Here is a 27,113-nt window from a genome sequence, read left to right as displayed (position 1 = left end):
CAAAAGGGACTTTGTAACACATTTTATTGTATTTTTTTCTGATGAAATAGAAAAAGAAGAAAAAAATCAAATTGTAAAAAAAAACTTTAAGAGCGATTCAATTAGAACGTAATTTCACAGCAAAAAATGTAAAACTTTCAGTAAGCAAGAAAAATGACAAAAAATTTTCATCTTCCTCTTCTTCTCTTCGTTTCTTATCAAAGCCAGAGGACACCAAGTGTGATAAAGATACTTGTTGTTGTTGCTCGTAAGACTAAGTAAGTCGGTATAACGATGAAAAAAGAGACACAAAAGTAATAATTTTACACCCATGTTATTTTTTTGTGGTGTCTTTTTTTCTTGTTTAGTCAAAAAAAAAACAGCCTATTGTATAATTTTTTCTCGATGATAAGAGGCACGAAGCAGGTTCAATTTATTTCCATAGTATTTTTCTTTTTCCTTTTTTCCTTCGGAATACATGCAAAAAAAGGCGACGACGATAAACTTTGGCCTTTCAAGGATGTAAATTTCGCCTATAATAAGCTTATAATTTTCAATTTTTCATGACAAGAAAAAATCATCAGTTTCAGCTTCTTCCTGACACTTTCAAGGTCCTTTGATTCATTACGTATCTCAGTTGATGCTTTCACTTTTTTCCTCCTTTATGAGGTTTTTTTTTAGTAACAAACACGAGAGACTCGTATCATGATGAGTTTCCTTTTTGCACTCAACACGAAACATTATGTACGAAACTTTCTAGTAACGAGACGTGATTAACTAACACAGAGGAGAGATGAGTAGAGACGAGGTGTTGGCACAAAATAACAATTACGGTTAACAAATACAGTAATCATTTGCTTGCTTAATTATATTTTTTGCGACACGCTTGGGAGTTGAAAATGGTAGTTGAGTTGCTTTTAGAGGCGAAAATAGCACAATTATTTGGTTTTTAAATACACGAAAAAAAAATTAATATTTTTTTAGGAGAATTTGTGGCAGAAAAGTTTTGAAAAATTTAAAAATTTTCACAATTTTTTAAAAATTAAATTTAATCATTTATTTAATTTAATTTAAAATTAATTTAAAAATTAAATTTTAAAAATTTATTATTAAATTTTATTTTTAATTTATTAATTGTATTGATAATTTTTAATAAAATAAAAAAAAAATAATATAAATTTTTAATAAATTAATTAATTTTTGCCATTTTTTTTCTAAAATCACATTTTTAATTTTGTATCAGATTGAATATTTTTTTAAAATAAAAATATAATTTATTTTTTTTTTTAATTTTTAAGTACTATATGAATTTTTATTTATTTTAAAATATTGAAAAAAATTTTTTTCATTATTTTCAAAATATTTAATTCAATTTTTATTAGTTTAATTAATTAATTAATTTAAAAATTAAAGTTTAAAAAATTATTGTTAAATTTTTTTTTTATTTTTAATTTATGGCAAACAATTTTTAAAAATTTTTAATTTTTTAAAAATTAAAAAAATTTATAAATTTCATTTTATTAATTTAAAAATTAAAAAAAAAATAAATTTATTACTAAATTTTATTTAATTTTGTTTTTAATTTATTAATTCTTTAAAAAATTTTGAATAAAATAAAAAAAAATTATATAAATTTTTAATAAATTAAATAATTTTTGCCATTTTTTCTAAAATCAAATTTTTTAGTTTTATATCAGATTATTTTTTTTAAATGTAAATATAACTTTTAAAATTTCAAATTAAAATAATTCTTTTTTTTTAATTTAATTTTTTTTTATAAATTTTCATTTTTATTGAATTTAAAATATTGAAAAAAAATTTTTTCATTATTTTCAAATTATTTAATTCAATTTTTTCATCAATTCATATTTTAAATTTCCAAGAAAATCTTCATCTTTCTAATTTATAGGTATTTCTTCTCAATAAATTTCCATATTGCACTTGAAAGAAATTCTGAAAAATTTTCTTTATAAAATGCCACAATTCAAATCAAATCATAAATTCTTATTTGAGTTTTCTTGTAGGAATTCTCTTTTTCTCTCGCTTTTTAAGATTGCACAACAATATCACAACATTTGTTTACACAAAAACTCAAGGAGAAGCCAACCAAAATTGATAAGCACACAATATTTTAATACGTGAGATGATGTTATGTAATGGCAATATCCAACAATTTCCGAGAATTTTTTTTTTTTTTGCACATAAAATTAGTATTTTATTTTTCTTTTGTTTTTCTTTTTCTTCTATTTTTTTTTTGTTTTGTATATTTTATTCAATTTATATAGATATTGAATTACAGTTTTTATTGATATTTATATTTATTTACCACAACACTTCGTTTTTTTTCTATTTTTTATTAATTTATTTTATTTATTTGAATCGCACAGCTTTTATTTTATTTTTTTTTCTTATATTTTCACTTGAAAAACTTATTTTTTATATAATTATTTTTTTTTAATTTTATTTTTAATTATTTTCTTAGTAAATAAGCTTTCTTAGTAATTTATGTATAAATTTATTATTATTCCAAGAGATTTGCGGAAGAGAAGGAGACACAGCGCGTTCCTGGTGTCTTGTGACTGGTGTGAAAATAAATAAACTGTTGCATTTCTGCTACACCAAAAAGGACGAAAGTAGGGAAATTGTACGCACACCAATGCAAAAACTTCCAATAAATCTCTTTAACAGTGTACTTTTTTTGTTATATATTTTCAGAGAGAGAGGATGTCAGACACTCACTGGAAACTGCTGGAAAGTAAATAGCAACCATGTGTACACTTTTTTACAACAATAATAATGATATCCGTTCTGGGGTACGAACGTGACATACAGACACAAGTTCAAAGGTAGAGACAGCGAAATAAAATAGGGAAATAAATACGACAGGACTGATCTACATCAAGGCCAATAAGGTTAATAGCATATGTATTGATATAAGTTAATTTTCCACTCCTTTTTTTGTTTTGTTTTTCAGAAAAGCCAAAGAAGAAGAAGAGAAGTAATTATTTGCGGTTTAAAATAAGAACTAAAAAAAATTAAGCATCCAGGTGCTGTCATTGTACTTTTAATGGGAGACGAGGAGTAAGCAGTTTTCATTTAACAAGGTAAGCGTATATCTTTAAATTATATAAATTGGTCTCTGTTGTGTCATTTTTTTCTTTAGCAAGTGACGTGCATGAATATTAAAATTATATGGAAATGTGTTGAAAGAGGAAGGAAATGTACTTTTTTGTCGAGTCTCTTATATGACGAAGAATGGTAATTATTTTTACAGCATTTTTTTTAACTTTTTTTTCAGATTTATCAGGTAAGTAACATTAATTTTTTTTTATTTATTTACAAAATTTAGCTGGTTATCCTAACCACTAGACAATATGGGAAATTTTAATTCTTTTCACAGGGAGATTTATGTCACATATGTTTAGTACATAAGTCAGTAAACGTCACGTACAAAAGTTTCGTCGCATCATAAACAGACCTATGAGTCGATTTTTGGTGTTGAGTTACTGGAAAAACAGTTTTTAGACAGTATTTTATATACCAAAACGACAAATACTCAGTATGAAAATGTTTTTAAAAAAAGTTTGTTTATCAAAATAATATAATTGGAGACTTTTAAAAATTTTCGGAGAAATTTGGATGATTCTCGAGTATCGAATTTGTTTCTATATATTTTTTTTTTATTTTGAATACTTTTATATACCAATCATGAATTTTAAAAGAATTGAATATTACAGAACGATATGGAGAAAAATTCAAAACATTATTGAAAACAATTGATTTGACTTTATTCTAATGAACTAAGATGTTTCTTTTTGAATTTATCTTGTATATCCTTGTCCTTTGAGAAATTTTGATCATCACAGTAAGATGAAATTAAATGACTTTAATTGATCAATAAAACATTTTATAAACATTTCGATGACCTTCGAATGACCTTTAATTTATTTTATCATTTGCATTGACTCCATTTAACCCAGAAATGTGATGACTTTTTATAAAACTTTTAGAATTCTTTTGTACCTATTTGACATACCATAAAAAATCTAAATGTAATTTTCAAAGTCCTACAAATTAACGTCCGGAGTTTTGATAGTTTGCTCCGAGTCGACTCTAATAATTATTAGAGTAGAGTCGAGTCTGCTCTATCGAACTCCAAATTTCAAAAAATTTTAAAGTTAATTTTAAATTGAAAAAATACTTTAAATGCATAAAAAAAAATTTTATGCTATTTGCCTTCAAATAAAGCATATATTTGATAGATTTTCTTTATTTCAAAGTTACAAACAGAAATATTAGAAATTTTTTTAAATAAATAATAAATGTCTTTCAAATTTGCTTAGCTTTAAGATAACATCATAAAATTACGGATTCTAAATAATTTTTGAAAATTTAAATTATAAAAATATTTTAAATTTGGAGTTTTGAAAGAGTCTACTGGGAGTAGACTCCAAAAAAATTGGAGTTTAGCACGGAGTTAGTCGACTCTTTTTTGAAAACCTCGGACGTTACTACAAACGAACAAGCTTTTTTTTAATCATTTTTCTAAAACTATCAGTTATTTATCAATAATTGATAATAATGATTATCAATAATATCTATCTAAATCGATTATGTTGTCTATATTGTAGCAAATTGTAGAGAAAATTCATGAAAAATTAAGAAAAAAAAATTTCAAGCTTTAAATTCCATCCATGTAAAAAAAAGCTACAAATCCATATACCTTATTTTAATTTTATTTTATAATTTATTCTAATTTTGAAAATTATTTTGATTTAATTTCAGTTTTTGTGTAAATTTTTTCTATTAAAAACTAAATAAAAATTGACATGTGAAATGAAGTTCATGAGTGATGCTATTTTATTTAACATGAAACTTTATAATTTTTTAATACTAATTTTCTCTCTTGAAGCGCACCCACAGTTAGCAATAATTCATAAAGAACATTTTATCTATAAAAGATAAAATTTCAATTTTTTTTCACAATTGTGTTTAGAATTTATCGGAGTGAAGAATAGATAAAAAAATATGCGAAGTAAATTTTCACATTTTGTCGAGGAAGCTGACATCGCGGCAGGTGCTTTTTGCTTTTACGATGCAAAAAATATGAACAAATATATTAAAAAGATTAGGAGCTTTTATATGTCTGGAAACGTTGTGTTAACCTTTATTTTTATCGGCTCAACACTCATCATATCAAATTTTGAGTTCATTGACGTGGTCTTTGGTTTATCTGGATGCACAACAGTATTGCTTCTTTACTTTATAGCATATATTGTAATCAGCAATAAAGATACTGTTGCAAACTTTATGCATTGGTGTGAAACTTTGTACAACATTGAAGAACAATTTCCCGAAGAATATCATGGATTGGCAAGCGCTGCTATGCAATCGATTGATCAAAAATCAGCTTTCTTTCTAAAGTGGCTACGAGTTCTTTATTACTCGAATGCCGTTGGCATGTCCTTTGGATTACCGATAATTGGATTATTTTTACCGAAGAGTCTTGGACTGGATTTTGGCCTTCCGATGCCTTACAAGTTTCCCTTTAAAAATCGCGACTCTTGGATTTGCTTCATGACTGAAATGGTCGTGGCTACATCAATTGCGTTTTATTGCAGTGTCACAGCATTTTTTGCTTCTGGCATTTTATTTGGGGTTTTTATCCATATGGCGGGCTACATGGACCTCATTGTGGACATTATTCATTCGATGCGGGACAAAATCCAGCGCAACATTGTCGAAATCAAGGAAGAGGGTAAAGCCCCATTGATGTTGGTCAAAAATGAAGAGCTGCACTTTGAAGAATGGGTTCAAACGGTTGCCGATATGATCAGCGTGGTAAATTTAATGGTTAACGATCTCTGTCGAGTTGCCAGTGTCCCGGGTTTTCTGCTTGAAATTATATCGTTGGAGAACCTTTTCATGAGTGGCTTAATGTTTGTCGTCATTCATGAACATCTTGGCTTTGCTATTACGGAAAATATCGCCATTGTCGTTTTCTTTGCGATGTGCATGTTGAATGAAATTCTGCTAGATAAGTATCAGGAAATGAACCTCTCGCTATATGACCTTCCGTGGTATGCATTGAAAAATAAGCACCAACAGCTTTTGATTACTTTGCTAAAGTGCAATCGAATTCAACCGGGATTCACAGCTGCCGGCGTTCATCCAATGGTTTTAGAAAGAGTTGGAATTGTGGTGAAGGCTGGCTACACAAATATGTTGATTTTGAAGGACATGATCGTCAAATACTCGTAATTTATCAAAATCTTTATTTTCTTTCGCTTTGGCTTCAAAAAAAAAATAAAATAAAATAAAAAATGTTAAAAAAAGCTTTAAAAAAAGTAAAAAAAAAACTTAAAAAAAATATTGCACGCAAAATATAAAATATTTAAAAATACCGAAATAAAAGCACTGAAAAAAAAATTTGATTTTCGAAAAAAAAAATGACCAAATGCAACTTGGAAAATATAGTAAAAACAAAATTTTTTTTTTTTTTAAATATTTTGATTTTCGACCAAAAATTCAAAATTTGCTTGAAAATCATGAAAATCGCCAAAAATCGAAGTTGAGGTGAAATTTTTTGAAAAAAAAATTTTTTTCACTAGAATTGTTTGTTGTCTCGAGTAGATCATTTTTCGTCAAGAAACATATGCCCGCAAACCTACCATTGCTTCAGAAAAGCCAAAATTATAAATTTTCCACGTTTCGAATCACGTAGATTTTTTTACTGTGAATTTCATCATTTAATCGAAAAAAATATAACATGAGATTTTTTTGATAGTTTTATGTTATCTAGGGCTAAAATAGTCCAAAAAACCTAAATACAAAATTCTAGAATGAGCTTTAATGTTTTGAGGCACTTTTAGTTTGGTTGGGTATACCAAGGAGGTACTTGAAATTCTACAAATCCACTAAAAAAATGTTTAAAGTCTTAAGGCTCATTCCAGAATTTTAAATTAAGGTTTTTTCGATTACTTTAGGCTTAATTAACACAAAACCATCCCAGTGGGAAATTTCGGCCTTTTTTTAGACCCTCAGGGTATTAAATAAATGCCCTAAAGAGTTTTCTTAACAGCTTTCCAACTTTTTGTTGGTTTTTTGAAATTTTTTTTAGTAAAATGAAATTTTGAGTAAATTTAATTATTTGCAGCCAAAAAGTTCTATGTTTTTGATGCAAAAATATATTTAATTGTAAAAAAACGTATTATAGAATTATAGAATAAGATCTAAAAAGTAGAATTTTAACAATAACTAGCGAGTTAAAATCGGATTATTGAGCCATTAAATATGAGAAAATTAGGCGAGTTCTTTTACTGAAAATTTTTTCGAAAATGTCTGTTTTTTTTAATGTGAAAAAAATTGCATGCATGAAAATAAGTAGGTCAGATGATTTTACAGACTTAGGATGAAAAATGTATTCTTATAGTTAGCCAAAAGCTCAAAATGTACATTGGGGCAAAAATTGCGAATGCTCACTGGGTCAGAAGCCTAAAATTTGAAAAGGGCTAAAAACTTCAAAATGTGCACTGGGTCAAAAATTTTAAATGTTCATTGGGGCAAATAAATGTTAAAAATGTCATCAGGGTCAAAAATATTTGAAGTTATAAGCTAAATAACGAAAATTTGTGAAAAATCATCATGCATTTGTGTCATTTATCACATTATTCTGTTTTGACCAATGTGCTAAATCGCACAAATGCATTATTTTCCTTTGTATTGGCTATAAGGCTCTCAGGAAGAAAAAAATAAAACACAGCAAAACTTAATAGTCACAATGCTTAACAAATCCCTACGATATTGGAATTCACTTTAATTTTTGATTTAAACTTTAAATCGATTTTTCTCAGTTTGCAAAAAATGCATTTGTGCGATTTATCACATTAGCCCTTGCAACTTTTCTCACAATTTTCAAAATTTTATAATTTTTCAATGGAAACCCGTTATGAGTTATTAATCGTAAGGATTCAATCAACTCAACGAAATTTATAATTGCCTTATATATGATTTATATGATGGTAACTTTCCATTTTGCTCTTTTTATTATTATGTAATGAGCAATAAAAGTCTTATTCACCAAATATTTAAACAGAATCGAAAATAACCTCAATCAAATTTTATCATGCTTCAATTCTCACCTCAATCCAATTTAAAACGCAAATAAATCAACCATCTATTTAAATTTCGTTATACTACCATTAATTAGTAAACAGCAGCCATATACATTACAAACAATTTATTCCCAGAACATCGTAGCAGCAAAGAGACACAAAAAATTGTTTTTATGTACTTTCTACGACTTTTCGAGTGAGTATATATGCGATGATGGAGAGACAGGTTCTAGTTGCGCAAATCCTAGTTATTTTTTTCGTGGAAGAGCTATCAATGTGTGAGTGACCTCTAAGTGAGAGAGAATGAGAGAGAGAGAGAGAGTATTGTTGACTGGAAGGAACTCACGAGAAAAAGCTTTTCTGTTTACATTTTGCAATTGTCAATCGTCATCGAAATTCCTGCCAAAAGCTTCTTTTGTTATCATATCGAGGAATTCCTTTCACCAAATCCAAACCGAATCTTAATTAGAAAATATCTTAAATGCATACCAGAGGAATTCCCAAGAGAGAGAGAGACTTCATCAAAATTGGTAATGACATTTTTTTTGTCCATGAAACCAGACAAAAACTCGCTAATTTTACGACCGCCATACGACATGTACAATAAATGTTTCATTCCATGTTACAATAATAATAATGAAAGACAATTTTTTGACTAGCTGCCAAAAAATTCGGAACTTGTTGAATTTTTTGTGTGTCGCGTTGTGTGGTATGAGCCACTCAGTATGTGGTATCACACTAAATTTTCGTGCAACGACTAAACTTGCAATAATAAAATTTATCATTACGAATATTTTTTATTCCTCTGAACTCAGGAAATTCGCATTTAACCTGCTGGTTTGTTGGCTGACTTGACTGCTGACACAACTATTATTTGGCATAAAAATGAACCATTTTTCATGTGTTTGTGTTCGCTTGTCCCGTTTGATTAATTTACGTTTTGTTATCAGTGTCAGCATCAGCATGAAGATGCGTGTGGAGACGACTGGTTGACGCCTAGTTTTCAAAAGCATTCAACAGATGGCAGTTCATGACAATGCTCTCTTCATAATTTAGTGGTCGTTAGAAATTCACATCCCTTCGTCGATTATCATTATCGAATCTATCGATCGTCAAATACACCGAAAAAAAACCTAATTTATATCGGAATCATAAATCAAATCGTTCGATTGCCTTTTTTTTTGATACACGCCTCCAAACCATATCAAAAAAAAAAATTGTGATTGTAACAGACAAATTGATTACCTCTTTATAACTTTTTTGTTTTGGATTCGTTGAAGAATGAACAAAAAATGCAATTACGATTGATTTCGTTACTGAACGTCGTAAGTGAAAAGTAAAAGAAATCAAAAGGAATTTCCTTTGATTATAAAAGTCGCACTTTGCTCGTTAGATGCGATGGTTAAGTTAAACGAATAAGGCAAAGGAGATTATCTTTTGGCGTGAAAAAGATAAAAATGTAAAGTGAAATAATTTCCGGTAATGAAAGGCAGCGAGAAGTAAAGGATTGTCAGTTTATCAGTACCAACGTTTTTTTTTATAGAACATCTTTGCGGTTTAGAAAATTTAAAACTTTTCTTAAAGGTTTCTGATATTTGACTTGTTTTTGTTTAGTAACGATATTTAGGTACTACAACCTCTCGAAGTTTGGAAAAGAAGTCGGGAATCCATAACCAGGTAAGTTACCTAATTTTAAAACTTGTCAAATTCAATAAGTTATTCTAGATTCAACCAAATATCATCGTCCTGAATTTAAAAAGGACCTCATGAGTAAAAACATGGTAACAAAATTTCAAACTCAACAAATTTCATTAAGCTTTAATATTTCAAAGAAAGTTCTATTTTTAGCTAGTTTTTTAGGACAACTCCCTTCACAAAGATTCCGAGGAAGTATGCAACAGGGCCTTTGTTAACACAGAAGAGGCCACCCTAAGGCCTAAAACCACCTGGCAACGCTCCACACTTTCAGAAGCCAACATCATCATAGAGGGTGAGGAGCAACTAACTAACCTCTGAGACCTGAAAGATCTTGCGAATCGATGAACCAGATGGCAACAATTCGTAGACCGCCTTTTCTTAACATGAGGACAGTCTCGAATCTTCATACGAGAACAGCATTCGCACAGAATTGTTTATTTTACAAAGGAGTTAATTTGATGAATAACATGATGCTAGCATTATGTGGAACCCATCTACAAAACGAGACGCACAAAAGATCGAACCAATTCAAAAGCAATTTCTGCTATTCGATCTTCGGAGACTAGGATGGTCTTCATACCGCTTGCCCAACTACCATGCAAGGTTGGCCCTCATAAACTTGCCTTCTTTGGAAGATCGTAGAACACTCGCTGAAGTAATGTTCGCTTTTAACTTGTTACTCGAGAACATAAAGTGTACTGAGCTTCGAGCCAAAATGATACGCGATTAACCGACACGAAATTTGAGACACGAGCCCTTCTTTGGCTGACTTAATTCCTTTCTACTCATTTTCAGAGGCATAGGGTCGCTATGATTTCCCTCCAGTTTTGGCGGTTCGTTGCCAACGTTGCATGGTGAGATTGCGATCAATTGTTCGAATTTCGGCCTCCATACTTCGTTTCCAGGTTTTGCGAGGAGCTCCGCGTCGCCATGAGCCCTGAGGATTCCAGAAAAGAGCTCTTCTGCTAATGTGATCGGCGTGTGTGACCCACCCAGCCTCATTTTCTTCTTTTCACTTCGATTTCGACAAGTTCCTGCTCGCATCTTTCGTGCAACTCACGGTTAGATATCCTGTTGGGCCAGAATATTTTCAGGATTCTTCTCAGGCATCTATTGACGAATACTTTGGCTGAGACATTGTGAAAATGAGTTTGCTAGATCAGAGATTTTTTTAGATATGCTTTGTACTTTAATCGTTTTAGTGGCGTGTGAAATGTCTACTAGAAATTTTAAGAAACATGTATTGTTAGAATTAAGAAATAGCCATTAAAATGGATGAAATTGATTAAATTGAGATGAAATTAATTGAAATCAGTGAACAAAAAAACTTCATTTATTCACGCGAAAAAAATCATAAACTTACTTTGACTATCAATTGACAATTTTATAGAAAATTACCAAAACTAGAGTTCAACAAAGTCATCAACTAAACACATACCAACAAAATTCTATGAACTATTAATGAAATTACCTTTTAGATCTCCCACTGCGATATCTAAGGTCATTGAACCAACAAAAATCCTTAATTAAACTAACCAAACAACTTTAACCAACTCAAATCTATTAAGCCAAATATGCTCTTAAAAGAGGAAAATGGACCGAAATTTATCGTATCACACATTTCTGATTAACGATATTAATTTATGACTCTTTTTGGTGGGATATCCGACCGACAAATTCAACGGAAATCATTGAATTGATAAGAAATTCACTTTACTCTTTCGACATTTATTTTGGCGCCAGTTAAATCTGTGCCATGTAACATCGCAATCGCAACACATTCGAATCGTTTGTTGTCCTAGTTTATTAATTTATATGACAAACACATTTATTATTCTCCCGCTCTCTTTGTTCTCCAATTGCATGTCAATGTTCCATTCGGCAAAACAAAAAAAAAATACGCAACAGTCAGATTCAGTATATAAATCGGTTTTTTGGCGGTTTTTCGATGTCGTGGACACTGTGTCATGCCAAAAGTACATGACAAGAGTAAATTTGTTGTGCAGACATGTCGATGTGTTGTTTGTGTTTGTCGTGATCACGATTACGTCACACACGTAGCGGGCCTCTATTTTGGGTTATTTGCTTTTTACTTGCCTGCCGTGCCACTCCTACAACGGCGTCATACGAGAGGGAGCATTTTATTTCATTACAGATGTTGGTTTCTATGGAAACATTATCGATTTAGAAAAACAACTCTCTTCAAAAGTTTTTCCGTGCATGTTATGGTGTGCCGCATAGCTCTTCAGCGACCCAATATACAGCTGTACGTTCATTACTTGACTCGCATTTCTCACAACTGTGATTAGGATGGAAAAGGAACAGGATTCATCCGAAAGTACAGAGAAGGAAACAATAAAACGACGGAAATTTAGGAGATTTTTTTGACACTTTTGCGATGCTGCTGCAAAATGTGACACTCTAACGTTTCCTTCATCCGCATGGCACTTTGCCTCCCTTCGTCTATTTTTTTTTGTCGTCATATACACACGTCGTAAGACGACAACGACTGACAAACATCTGATGGCATTGATTATTTCTCTGCCGTAAAGAATGGAATCTACCGAACATGTATTTACGACGAAAACAACAACAACTTTCGGTACGAGCCCATTTCATTATAGTAATCCTGTTGGCGTTCGAAGAACGTTCGTCGTAGTATTTTTGTAATTGATGAACGATGATTGAAGGGAAATTAATTAATTTTGTTCCACTAAAAATAAATAAACAACAAAACAATGTTTGGCCTTGACTTTTCCGCAACTTTGCCATGGAACGACAAAAGAAAGAATGACGGGAAAATGTTTTAAAGCGAAATTGGGCTTATTTTTGTGAGGGTAATGATGTTTGAGAATAAAGTAAAGTATTCTGCGAAAAAACTAAATTTTCTGGTAAAGGGAATTCATTCATAAGTAATGCACGAATTTAGAAAATAAAATTGGAATGAAAACAAATTCTTTCCGAGAATTGGGATTACTTGAGGAAATTTCCTTTCTTTTGAGATTTATGAAAAGCTGGAAAAATAACAAGTGATCCAATCAAAATGGCGCAACAATCGTAACGTTTAATTGGCTTAATTTAACCATGATATGGGTTGACAAAGGTTATAGAATTTTTTTTAGGAACATGGGAATTGCTAAAAATAGCAATACGATAATAAGTTAAATTATTTAAAGCCTTTTATTACCGACTTTTAAATAATTATTTTTTTTTATTTGCAGAACTTTAAAGGAATCAACTACAATAAAGAAGAAAGGTAAGAATTAAACTGCAAAACTATTTTATTTTTAAACAAAAAGGATGAAATTGAAACATTACAAAAAATACAGAATAAAACATTACGAATGAGCATGTATAAAATCTAATGCATAATTGGCAATTGGGAAATATATTTCCTTGTTGTGGTTGAAAATCGAAGCGGTCTCGGATTTCTAAGGACATTTTTCCCTTTTCAACAAATTTATTTTTTATTTTTTTTTGACGCTCGACAAAATGTTGAAAAAGCTCAGTATGTCGTGAGTGAAAGTGGCGCAATTTATTCGAAAACGGTTCTCATTAGTTGTCATGTTGAGTAAATTAAATATATTTTTGCAACATACTGAAAAAATTTCCAATCAAAATGGCGAATTACAAATCATTAAATTTACTCAAAATTTAATTTTTCCAATTTTTTCCATTTTTTCATTTAAATTAACGACTTTATTAATATTTTTTTGAATATTTTCATTTGGCAAATAGGTCTGAATTAAACTGAAGAATTTTTCAAATACGAATTTTCAGAAAAATTACTAAAACATTTTTTGAATCGAAATAGATTTTCCAAAAGCCATTCGGGAATTTTAACATTTTTTGAACGTTAAACTTTTTTCAATCTAAAAATAATTTTAAATTTTTTATTTTTTATAAAATTTTCGAGAAAACTAATTTTGAGATTTAAAACTTCAATCAATTTTAATCTAAATCAATTTTTTCTAAATATTTGCTTTGAAAGAAAGGTTGGTTCGAAAAATTGATGGAATAATTTTTCTGAAAACTTCATTTGAAAAATTGTTTCTCAATTGTATTTTTTTGAAAATATTCTAACAAAAATTTTTCAAAAAATTACGTAGTTAAAAACTTTTTTTTTTTACGGCCTAAATTTCCCACTGGGAACCTATGTAATTAAAATATTCATGAAAAAAAGCTTGGAGCTACAAAAAACTTCATCTTTTCTCAATTGTTCTTAAGTCTAAAAATGCTTTTCAATTATATATAGAAATTCTTTTTTGAAGTCTATTGAAATCGACAAGGTTGGTGAAATCATTGTAGAATCTGATGCAGCGAGAAATAGGTTCAAAAAAACTGTTCAAGTTTTTATCTTAGTTTTTCGATCTCAACTGTATTTCGTATATTTTGAATTATCTCAAAAAATACTTTAATTGCTTAAATTGTTTTAGCACTGACAATTTTGACATGTTTTAAAGGTCCAAGGTCATCCAAATACCTCAACAGTATTTAACTATAAATCTGTTAGAAGTTTTGAATGTTTCCCTTAAAGTAGTCAACCCACATTTTTGATGAATCCTGATTCCATTTAAGTTCTAGCCAGCAGTTATACCTGAAAAGTTATCCATCATAACGAACAAAAGAGGTTTCATTATCAAAGTACTAAACTATAGTCTGGTAATTAGCACCCTTTTGTTATAAATTTTTGATGTAGGTAACATGACATTTTGTTCAAATGGAAGAAAGTTATTTTCTCTCTTAAACATGCGACCTAAATAATAATCATCAGAATACTAAAAAGCTCACCAGCTCAATCCGTCTTTCTCTCACAAACAGCCATTGTGTCTTTTAAAATGATTTTCATGTTTGTTTTAAATTATCCTGTTGTTGTTGTTTGTTGTTACTTTTTTTTTATGTACACAACTCTGCTATAGTTTTGAGGCACTGAGCCGAGTAAGAAACTCGGAGTGAATAAGTAACGATGTAATTGTAATGCGAGGCACATGCTTAATAAATTGTAGCATTTGTACTGACAAGCAACAGACGACGTCGCCATCGACAAGGAAGTTTGTTGTCCTCATTGCATGTCTCGAGTAATAATAATGAGCTTGGTGTCATGTGCAGTTAATAATTTTACATATCTTTTTCATTTTTTTTTTCTAAAAAGAAAGTGAGAAGATTCTAGACCTCTAATTGGCGACGAGGAGTTAAAAAACTTTTCATATCTTTCGCCACAATCGCTAATTACCTATTTGTTCGCTGCCTCAACTTAATTGGAAAAAGTTTGCTCATTAATCAGATTTGTTCTTTTTAAATGATACAAAAAAGCAGAGAATTATAACTTTTCCATCGGAAAAATAAATATGTAACAAAACATAATGTGAAAAAAGTGAACAAGAGCAATCATTATCATTATCGTCATCATCGCCAGCACTACTTCTACGCCACGTCGTCAAAGAAGCAAGCTAATCATGATTAATACATGAGACGATTATTCCCTACTTACATGAGGCTCTATTAATAATTTTGACATTGGAGTCGTCGTCGTTGCTGAATATTTATTAGTTTTGAAGGATTTTATTTTTCTTCGTGCTTCGACGTACTTTCTTCGTAACGCAAAAGTAACGCAGAGTTGGTAGATTTGTTCCGAAAATATGCGACACGAAAAATAAATATTATGTACGAAACATGTCTGGTATGAATAATGAACCTGCTTGCGGTTTCCCAAGTGAACGAAAATAGGATTTTAGGTTAATATGAATATCTACAACTCGTTTATGAGTAAGAGAGATACCAGATAATATAAAAGGATTTTTTTTGTTGTTTTACGTTAATGGTTTTTGCGGCTTATATAATAACGCGATATTTTTTGTTTAGGCATGCTGATTAACTCGTTTTTGTTGGATAATTGCAAAAGCGTAGGCAGGTACTGTGATTAATGTTCGTGTATGAAAAATTATTTATTTTTTTAAAGAGGAATTTTTGTACGGAATTTTCTATGTGATAAAGTCGATAATTGAAATTTTTCAGAAATTTCCTTTCTTAGCTATTTTTGGTTTTTGTTGACTTAAATTGTTCATTTTTTCGAGCTTGAACTCTGTAGAATGAAATTTTTTCCTGGAATTTTTATAATTTTCTAATAAAACAAATTTTTACCTTATTTTACACTTTTTAGTTCGTTCAAATTTGAATTTAAACATTAAAAAATGGAGACGTCTGGTTATTTACTTTTATTTCATATTTTAAGAGAGAAATTTATTTTTGTCTTATTTTTCACTTTTTAGTTCGTTAAAATTTATTAACGAAAATGGAGACGTCTGGCTCTTTACTTTTGTTAAAATTTTAAGAGAGAAATTTATTTTTGTCTTATTTTTCACATTTTAGTTCGTTAAAATTTATTAACGAAAATGGAGACGTCTGGTTCTTTATTTTTGTTAAAATTTAAAGAGAGAAATTTATTTTTGTCTTATTTTTCACTTTTTAGTTCGTTAAAATTTATCAACGAAAATGGAGACGTCTGGCTCTTTACTTTTGTTAAAATTTTAAGAGAGAAATTTATTTTTGTCTTATTTTTCACATTTTAGTTCGTTAAAATTTATTAACGAAAATGGAGACGTCTGGTTCTTTACTTTTATTTCAAATTTTAAGAGAGAAATTTATTTTTGTCTTATTTTTCACTTTTTAGTTCGTTAAAATTTATCAACGAATATGGAGACGTCTGGCTCTTTACTTTTATTTCAAATTTAAAAAAAAATTATTTCTGCCTCTTTTCATCACCAAAAAATGGAGACGTCTGGTATTTTACTCTCCCTCCAAATTTCAATTGAAAACGAAATATTTTTCCCACGCCAACACAAAACTTTTTTATTATTATTTTTTTTTTGCTTATGATGGGATAGCAACATGCTGCCATATATCACTTTAAATGGATTTAATTGTGGTAAAACATTTTCACTCACATATTGCTGCTTGGCTTCGAAAGACACTTTTCATCTTCGCTTCTCATGCAACTAATGATCATCAAGCGACAATTTACCGAGAAAAAATCAACATTAATGGATTTTATGGTAATAATTATAATTTGCTATCATTTTTGTCTGTTCGAGCAAAAAAAAAGTTTGTTTTTTTAAAAGAATTATTCAAATTTTTCTCTTTAATGTTTGATGTTGATTATTATAATGTTGCTTGGCACAAAAAAAATTTGCTCATCTATATTAGCATAAAATAATGCCAGAGAATCCTGATTAAGATGAACGTGTATAAAAACTGAAGTGTGGTCGGTAGGCAAAGGTGTTTACCATTGGCACACTTTTATCATTTTTCATTCATTCGTTTTTCTCGTGTCGAAGGTTTTTATTCAAACTAACATACAAAAAAATGAAAAGTAAATAAAAGTTTTTAGGGCAAATCGTTTTTTTCTCCCTTTTTCGTTGCTTTCTATACAAATTATAATATTTTAATGAGAAACACAGAAATTTCCCTTACAAGTCTTTTACACATGAGATTTTTCACATTTTCGAACGCCTCACGCAAAATTCTTGTACAAGTCAATTTGTCCGCTTAAAGCAAAAGATAATTTTTTTTTGCAACTTACCCTCCAATTAGTGGCGTTTTGAAGTTTAGAAAACCATTTAGTTTACGATTTATGTTGTTGGCTTGCTGGTTGCTTTGTTGCTGTTGTTGCTGCTGCTGATGCGATTGATTCAGGAGCTGTTGTGTGCTTGATTTGGCGGATGCTTGTGGCGTTTCGCTCTGTGCTGTATCGACAGATGTTTGGCACTGTTGGAGTCTGTAAAAAAAAAACAAAAAAAAATGTAAGACCAAGTGTTTGGGGGAGGAAAAAAAAGGATTAGAGAAAGAGAGACGAAGTGTTTGTACGCGCGCAGAAAATTTTCAATTTAAACTTTTGATTTGGAGATACAATCGTGACGTGAATGAAAAATGCTTCTGTTGTATTTCCAATTTATTCGTTTTTGAGGCGGATATTTTTTTCATGAATAGTTGAGTAGACGAGTTGAGTTGATGATCTAGATCAACTGTTTTTTTTTGCTGAGTCGGAAACAAAACATTTGTGCCAAAGCAAAAAAAAAAAGTTGGGAACAATTTCTCTCAATTAAAGCAGAAAAGTTGTGTAAAAAATTACACAATTCCACATTCATTCATTATTCATTCAAATGCGTAACTTTTTAATTTGTACAGAAAAGTTTGTTTTGAAATTTATTTAGGACGAGTATTTGGGCTCATAGATTTAGAATGAATTAATTTTAATAGTTGCTACCGGATTTCATCAAAAAATTTTAAAAGTTTCAATGAGGATTAGATACTTTTCATTTAAAAAATATCAAAAGTCTAAATTCTTATTTTCTTTTACATTTTAGTACTCCTCAAATCAAATTTTTCAATTTTTGATCAGATCAAGAAGAATAAGAATAAGTGAAATTTTACGTAAAATTTTCGATTTTATGACGAAAAATGTCAAATATTTAAGCTCTTTACATCAAAATTTACTTTTTACTACTCCTCAATTCGAATTTAAACTATTTTACATTTTATTACTCCTCAATTCAAAATACTTTTCTTGTTCCTTCTTTCTTGAAAGTGAAGTTGGACCTCAACAATTTGTAATTAAAAATTATTTTAAATCTCTCTTAAATTTTTAAATTTTAAACTTTTCAGTACTCCTCAAGTCAAATTTTTACTTTTTATAACTCCTCAGATCAAGTTTTCAACTTTTTTGAATTGAATTTTGATTTTTTTTATTTTACATCAAATTTGTGATCAATAACTTAAATTTTTTTTGCCTCTGAAACAATTTTTAACTCAAAAAACAATGCCTTACACTTTTTCGTACTCCTCAAATCGAATTTGTCAATTTTTTCAAATATTTGAATGTCAAAAGTCAAATTTTAAAATTTTTTGTATGATAAATGTCAAATTCCAATATAAATCTTAGGAAATTTTTTCGAAAGTTCAACGTTTCCTCGATATTTTTCTAATCAAATTTGTCAGTTTTTGACATTTATCAACTGTCAATTTCCATATTTCTCACATTTTCTGCCCAATAAGTGTCACTTCGTCCATTCATCATCATCTTTCTGTTAAATAAAAATAACTCACTGTCAAAAACATTCATTATGCAAAAAAAACCAAAGATCGCGCATGTTTTCATCGCTCGCAGCAAGCGGAAAAATAACAACAAGCAGTGACAACATTCTCGTAATAAAATATTCCCAATTACCCAAGAGAGTAAACACATTTCAGAATTTATGCCAAAAAAAAAAATAAATAAAAATAATGTTCGAATTCGAGTGGAGACAAAAACAAGCAAAATAAACAAGATAACCACAAAACAAGTGGAAACGCCTGGTCTTTTTTCCGTTTCTAGTACTTTTTTGATGCGTCTTTATGTAATCCAATAATAATAAAATGATTAAAATGGATACAACACAGAAAACAATCATTATGATAGATAATGTATCAACGTGGCGTCTCGTGCATGAAAACATGTTGATTTGAATAATAATGGTGCGCTAGCGAACTTGTAGCCATGAAAAAGTGCTTAATTGTATCATTATAAGGATCGTTTTGTATTTCAAAATGCGCGGCAACACACTCGTTCCACGGACACCAAATTGCTTTAATATAAACGATTGTTAAATGAAATAACGAGTGTGTCATGCAACAATGCTTGTTGTTGTTATTATTGGCTAAACTATTGGAGAAGAGTGTGAAAATGTTTTTTTTTTCAGGATATTTTGCCTAACCTTTTTTGCTCTGTGGATCGAAAAGAGGTAAATTTATGTCATCTTACAATTTTTTTTAAATTAATATTTTGTGTTTTTTTATTTTTAAATTTTTATTTAATTTAAATTAAAAATTTTCCCAAAACATTTTGTTTAATTTAAAAATTAATTTTTTTATTAAATTTAATTTTAAATTTTTTGTTAAAATTTTTAATTGATTTTATTCAAACTCAGTTAATTTTTTTTTTTTAAAAAAAAATTAAATTTAAATTTAAAAATATTTATTATTCAAAATTAATTTTAAATAACTTCAAAAATTGATTTTAATTAATTAAAATAAAAAATTAAATAAAAATTTAATTAATAAATTATTTTATTAAAATTAAATAAATAAAAAAAATTAATTAAAAGCTTTTATTTAAATTTTTGATTTTTTCTCTTATCATAATTTTTGGTATATTTATTTTAAAAAATATTTAAATTGAAAAAAAATATTTTTATGTTCTTAAAGATCATTTTTCATTAATTATTTAGATATTTTTTAAATCAATCAGCTTAAAAAATTATTTAAAAAAAAATTAAGAACTTTTTGAATTTATTTTTCAAAAAGTATTAATTTTTATTAATTTAAATTTTATTTTTTATGCCATTTTTAAATAAATTTTATTTTAAATTGATTTATTTTTTAATTAGTTTTAGTTAATTTAAATTTAATTTAAATTAAAGATTTTTCAAACACATTAAATTTTTAATCGATTTTATTTTAATACAATTATTTTTTTTTAATTGTTAAAAAAAAACATTTTTTTAATTTGAATTTGAAATATTTAATATTCTAAATTAATTTTATTTAATCAATAACTTCAAAAATTATATTAATTTTTTTTTTAAATTGTTTCAATTTTTATTTTAAATTAAATTATTATTTTAAAACTATCTTTTAATTAATAAAAAATTAATTAAAAATAAAATTTAAAATTATTAAAATAATATAAAAAAAATATTAAGTAAGTTTCTTCTCTTAAAAATATTTGAATTGAAAAAAAATATTTTTATTTTCTTAAAGATAATTTTTCATGAATTATTTAATAATTTTTTGAATCAATCAATTAAAAAATTATTTAAAAAAAAACTTAATGACCTTTCAAATGTTTTATATTTTCGAAAAATATTTTTTTTAATTAAATTTTTTTTATGTAATTTTTTCTCATTTTTTTTAAATATTCATCTACTTTTAATTGTCAAAAAAATATTTTTATTTAAAAAAAAAATTCCTGAATAAAAAATAACTCATTTTCATTCAAAGAGCATAAAAACCATATCAATTCAACAAAAAAAAATAGTTAATCCAGACTATCGACGCAGCACGTTGGCGTCACAATTTTTGTTATCAACCTGCTTCACTTGACTATTTTATTATTTACCGAGAATTTTGTACAATTCACAGACATGCTCACAATGTGAGTTTGTTTACTCGGACGTTTTATGTGTGGCGCAGTTATTAGTTGATATCATCGATATTGACGAGCTATTTCATGGATGAACCATTTTCATCCTCTTCCCATTCATTTTCCATTATTCGTCGTTTTGTCGGTTTTTAAATTAAAACTTGTTCAGAAAAGTTCATTTCTTTTCACAAATCCTTTGACATGGCAAACATTTTTTTTTATTTCAAGAAAAGAAAAATCTTTAAATGAAAAAAGTTTTGTCTTTCACAGAGTTTACTCACTTTTTCTTCTCTTTCAAAAAAAAAAAATTTCTGTGAGTGTGTGTTTTTCAAAGATAATTCATTCATTCCTCCATTCATTCAATTTAAGTTATTTAATGTTCTTTTTGTTTGCTTTCGCCTCGTTTCGTGCCCATCCATCGCCCGAAACTCGGTCCGATTGATGAAAAAAAATTTTTTGTGCCATTCGGTAATCGTTTTATGTGTGTCTTGCTTGCATTGTTACGATATTTTTTCGAACATGAAATAATAATACAATATTAATACAAATATCGAGCAGAAAATGATGATAAATGTGGAATTTATTGCTTTCGGTTGGTTTCTCGTTTTACCGTGGGTTTCTTGTGTTTGTTCAAAAATTTGTCCAAATATTGTTTTTTGCGAGCTGCCACAATGTTTTCTCTCAAATTCGCAGAACGCAGTGCCAAAGCCACTCACATTATTTTCAATTTAGAGTAAATTTGGCTCTTTGGAATGATGTCGATGATACGCGATGGTTTAAAGAGTAAATCATCATTGGGTTTAAGTGATGTTAAAAATTAAACATTAGCATGAAAAAAAAATAAATTTCATTTTTTTAAAAAATTATTTTTAAAAAAATTATTATAATTTTAAAAAAAAAACTTTAAAAATATTTTTTAAAAATTTAATAGTAATTAAACTAATTTTATTTTTATTCTTTTTTTAATTTTTTATTTTTTAATTTAATTTTTTTTAATTTTTAATTTTTTTTATTTATTTTAATTTAATTTAATTTTTTTATTTTTTTTTATTTAAAAATAATTAAAATTATTTAAAAAAAAATAAATAATTAATTAAAATTAATTAATTATTTTTAATTATTTTATTAATTATTTTTAATTATTAAATAAAATTAATTATTTTATAAATAAATGAATCAATTAAAATTAAAATTATTTAATTATCAAATAAAATATTTTTTTTAATAATTAAAAAATTAAAAAAATATTTTTTATATTTAGTTTAAAAAAAATTAATTAATTATTTTTTTTAAATAAAATTGACCTACATAAAAAAAATTAAAAATTGTCAATATTTCACGAACGAATTTATCCATTCATTGTTCAAACAATAAAATTAAACAAAATTACATGGAAAGAGAATCAAACAAAAAAAGCAGCGAGAAACTTTTTGACCTACAATCGTTATTACGAGCTTTATTCTGAATCTGAATGTAAAATACGGGATTTTGTTATTACAATTATGTTAATTTCTGCACTTGAATCACTTCAAAAAGTTTTTCTCGCAAAAAATTTGTTTCCGCTAGACCTGGCAAAAGGTCCTCCAGCTTTTATGTAATCGTATTTTTACCTTACTTCCAACAATCACTCGAAAAATGCGCTTAATTTATTTCACGAGAGCTCGTTTTTTTTTTGTAAATACCAAAGTTGAATAAAATAATAAAAAAAAAGTTCATGATTAAATTACGAATATCAACACAAAAAAATGTAAATATTTTTTTTAACTGTGACTGTTTTTAAAAATTATTATTTAAGGAATTACAAATATTTTGGTATTTAAAATGGGTCTTCTTTTAGAGTTTTATTCATGTTTTGATTACATGAAAAAGGTAACTTTGCCAAAGAGATTTTTACATGACAGAGAAACCTTTTGATGATGGCTTTTACTCCCACATAAACACACAAATTGCATTGAAATGTCGAGAGTGTCAATCGTCGCTTTAAGGCGATTACGTTAATGGATTCAATCAAAATGTTGTGACACTAAGCTTTGATAGTTTTGTTAAGAAACATCCTTTTATTCGGGGATTAATCATCAAATTGCGTCCATTTATGCATGAGGATATAAGTAAATAAATATTTATATCAAAATAGATTGTTTTTCACTCATTCAACGACCTCATTCATTAATGGCCACAAAGCTTCTTGTTTGTTCGCATAAATAAAACCACATGTATTTTTACACGCAGAGAAAAATGTTTACCAAAATTTTAGAATTTAAAAAAAAATCAAAAATATATTAGTGAATTTTAAAAAATAATTTTATTTTTTTTTTTTCTTAAAAATAATTTTTTTTAATTTAATTTAAATTAAATTAATTAAACTTTGAATTAAATTAAATTTAATTAATTTATTTATTTAATTTTATTTAATTTAATTTTATTAATTTTTAATAATTAATTAAAAAATTATTAATTAATTAATTATTTTTATTTTTTTTTAATTTTTTTAATTAATTTTATTTTTAATTCAAATTAATTAATTAATTTTAATTTAATTTAATTAAAATTAATTTAACCATAAAATTAAAATTTAAAAACTGAGTTTAGTTTTAAGATTAAAATTTAATTTAGAGTTTAAAACTCATTTCAAGCCTTAAGCTTTAATTCAAAATTTGTCTCGTAAATCGTAAAACTTTGAATAATATGTCAAAATTAGTAAAAAATTAAAATAAAAAATCAAAATTAAACAACATTTTCAATAAAATAAAATTATTAAATTAAAGTTAAATTAATAACATATCTCAGGAGCAAAAAATTATTTTTTTAAAATTAAATAATTTTTTTTTTTGTTCAAAAAATTAAATAAAAACAATCAAAAACTTCATGATAAAATGAAGTCTACAAGCTCACTAATTTTAATTAAAAAATCGATTAATTTTTCACTAAGTTTTTTCTCTGCGTGTTTAGTGAAATAGGGCACTTGTATGGTACCAGACATCCATGATTGATGAATTATTTGGAAAATTTAATAATAAAATCATGTAAAAGGATCTCCTCGGTTTTTTGTAACATATACCAAGTGAATGAAAAATGGTTTCTCTATGAAAATTCCATTCATCTATCTATCGATAAAAAAACAAAAAAAAAGTCCAAAATAAACTATCCGTAAACTATTCCGCCTTGCTTTCGTCTTTAACATTAAATTATTCCTTTCACGATTTTCTTCTCACTTTTTTTTTCCTGTGTGCCTTAAAACCTTTTTAAAACATTTAAAGAAGAAAAAAACGCCTTTATATGTGAATCACATATGTTACAAAAATAAAATGCTTTCTTGTGTAATGGCACTTTAATGATATAACTCCATCTCTGTTCCGCAGAAAGGTAGGTAAGGAACTCACACGCTTAGATAAGAACGTTTATTATTACCTCTCGTGCCTGCTGTCTTTTGTAATCTAACGCAGAGATACAGGAAGAAAAATGATTTCCAAGGAAAATCGATTTTTCATATGTTTAAAATAAAAAAATAAATTCTGCATTACCTTGTCACCTTCCGATATATTTTTTTTATCTTTCAATCTATAGTAGTTTTTGTATTTCTTCTCGGAAATTAAATTTAAATTTACGTGAATCGTTTTGATGGAAAATTTTGATAAATGTTTAAAAATGTCTTTAAAGTTTAAAGTTTTAGTTCAAAAATTTTAGATTTTAAGACATTTTTTGACATCTGTCAAAATTTTCCATCAAAAATACTCAAGTAAATTTAAATTTAATTTTCGACAAGAAACGAAAAACTGCTATAGATCTAAAAATAATTTTATATTTTTTTTTAAGTTTTTGAGATTCAAAATAAATCTAACTCTTAAAAAATATCAATTTAAGGTTTACTAAATCCATTTTGAGTTAAGTTTCTCAAAAGGACTCATTCACATTCAAAACAAGTGAAAATTTCCATTATTTTGAGTGTTTTTTCATCATTATTACATGTCGTGTGTGCGAACAATTCTCTCGCATCTCATAAGCGTGCAATAAAACACACTGCCAGGGTCTTCTGCAAAATATGTCTCTCATTCATACATAAAACATTTATAAAAAAAAAATAATAATAACATGGAGAGGCAATGATTTTCCCACTGTCTGCGTATCTCTGCTGCTGCAAAACATTCGAAATGTATGTGAATGTGTGTTTGTCATCCTTTTTCACAAATTTTCATTTCCATTATTGTTATTTTTTTAGGATGTATCGAAAGCAATATATTCTGCAATTTAATAAATAACCATTCATTCACTACATTCACGCATGGTGTGCTAAGGAGATTTTTGATTGTAGTGCAGTGTGGTATGGGCTAAACGGATTCAATTATATTTTGTGTCAAGTGGTTGGAAAAAAGGTGAGTTTTACCAATAAGGTCCTTGAAAAATTTTATGAAGCTATTGAAGCTAGTTGGAAATTCATTTTAAGAGCTAAGAAGACATTTCAAGAACTAAAAAAAAATCTCAAAAATTATAAATAAATTTCAAAAGCTAAAAAAAACTTTAAATATTTACTAATAATTTCATAAACTAAAAGTTCATTTCAAAACCTAAAATGCTCATTTCAAGAGCTAAGATTTCGTTTCAAAAAGTAATGGATTCATTTCAAGAGCTAAAAGCTTTATTCACAAACTAAAAAGTAAATTTTTAGATTTATATCGAAAAACTGAGAAGTTCATTCAAAAGCTGAGAAGTTTCTTTTGAAAACTAAAAAGTTAGTTTTAAAAGCTGAAAAATTAGTTTTTTAAACTAAAAAGTTAGTTTTGAAAACTAGAAAGTAGTTTTTCAAGCTAAAAAGTTAGTTTTTAAAATTAAAAATTTAGGTTTTAAAACTAAAAAGTTAGTTTTAAAAGCTGAAAAATTAGTTTTTAAACTAAAAATTTAGTTTTGAAATTAAAAATTTAGGTTTTAAAACTAAAAAGTTAGTTTTAAAAGCTTAAAAATTAGTTTTCGAGCTAAAAAATTTAAAAATCAAATATTCCCAAAAAAAATGTTTAAAAACTTTTACAGACTTAAACTAATCTACTTTCACTTTTCAGGGCTTGATGTGAGTACAACTGAAACACAAGCCGAAACAATAACCAGAGAAAAAAACGAAATTGAGCAGAATAATTGACACCGAAGTGAAATGACTGATGAACGAAATTTCATTTTAGCAGCACCGCCCAAAGGTATTACGTAAAACAACATCTTAATTTACTGAATAAACAAACAAGAAACCTTTTTCGCTGCCAACATCAGGTACATGAGTATGAGTTTTCACAGTATTTCATAGGAAAAAAAAGTGACCTTTGTTGTTTGTTTGAAACAAGAATTTTCACAGTAAATCACCTCTCTTAAACTTTCTCTTCACATTCACTACATATTCGATTACCAACTTTTCGTTATGAGGATTTCGTTTTCATCCATTTCAACCAAGGGAAAAAACACGAGCAGAAGAGAAAGAGATCTTGCTAACAAAAAAAAAACAGAAAGATGTTTTCAGTCCGTTTTGTAATCTACAAAAAAAAAGTCGAAGGAACGACCATATGATAAAGAATTTATCGTTTGAATTCTTCTGAATTTCTCTCCCACTATAACATTTTATTGTTTTCGAAAGTAGAAGTTGTATGTGGTTTGCTCTAGAGTCTTTAGTGAGTAGACAATGAGCTACGACAAGGAATGTAAAAAACTTATTTTTATTTTGTTATATTTACTTTTTTATGGAGATACAACACAGATCGAGGGATGCTTGGGTGCATGGAATTTCCGTTTTATGAAGAGCGAACGAATAGTTGGAGGGCGTAAAAATAACTTTTTATGCTGAAATGAAACCTACTTTTCATCTTTTTTATGGAAAATCATTTAAAAATTCCAGGGCACCAACGCATTGCTCTTGAAAATGTCAAAAATTTTATTTCCTCATTTTGGGCATCACTAATATTTTCAATTATTAAAAATTGTGATCACCTTTGACATCACTAATATTTAAATATTAGATCAAAGATGGCGGACAGTAAATACGGTTTTGATTTTAAATTAAGAAATGATTTTTTAAAAAATATCTTAGAGCTATTCGTTTTAACTTTATACGGATTATAGGCTGGCAATAAATTCGGCAAAAATAAATTCAATTAATATTTTAAGTTTTTATA

The 27,113-nt window shown here is 27.5% G+C and overlaps 1 protein-coding gene across 1 annotated transcript in view; it reads right to left on the bottom strand.

The window, feature by feature from the left end:
• The window catches only part of LOC134834815 (synaptotagmin-7), an 87,318-nt gene that overhangs the window by 21,342 nt on the left and 38,863 nt on the right, over positions 1 to 27,113 (bottom strand). The window contains exon 4 of the mRNA XM_063849598.1: positions 17,371 to 17,565. Coding sequence (XP_063705668.1) covers positions 17,371 to 17,565 — 195 coding nt within the window. The remainder of the gene's footprint in view (positions 1 to 17,370; positions 17,566 to 27,113) is intronic.

Source organism: Culicoides brevitarsis, chromosome 3 (genome assembly GCF_036172545.1).
Source record: "Culicoides brevitarsis isolate CSIRO-B50_1 chromosome 3, AGI_CSIRO_Cbre_v1, whole genome shotgun sequence".
In the NCBI taxonomy this organism is placed as follows: Eukaryota; Metazoa; Arthropoda; class Insecta; order Diptera; family Ceratopogonidae; genus Culicoides; species Culicoides brevitarsis.
Note: the sequence above shows the minus strand (reverse complement) of the source record. Positions and strands in the feature narration are given on the sequence as shown.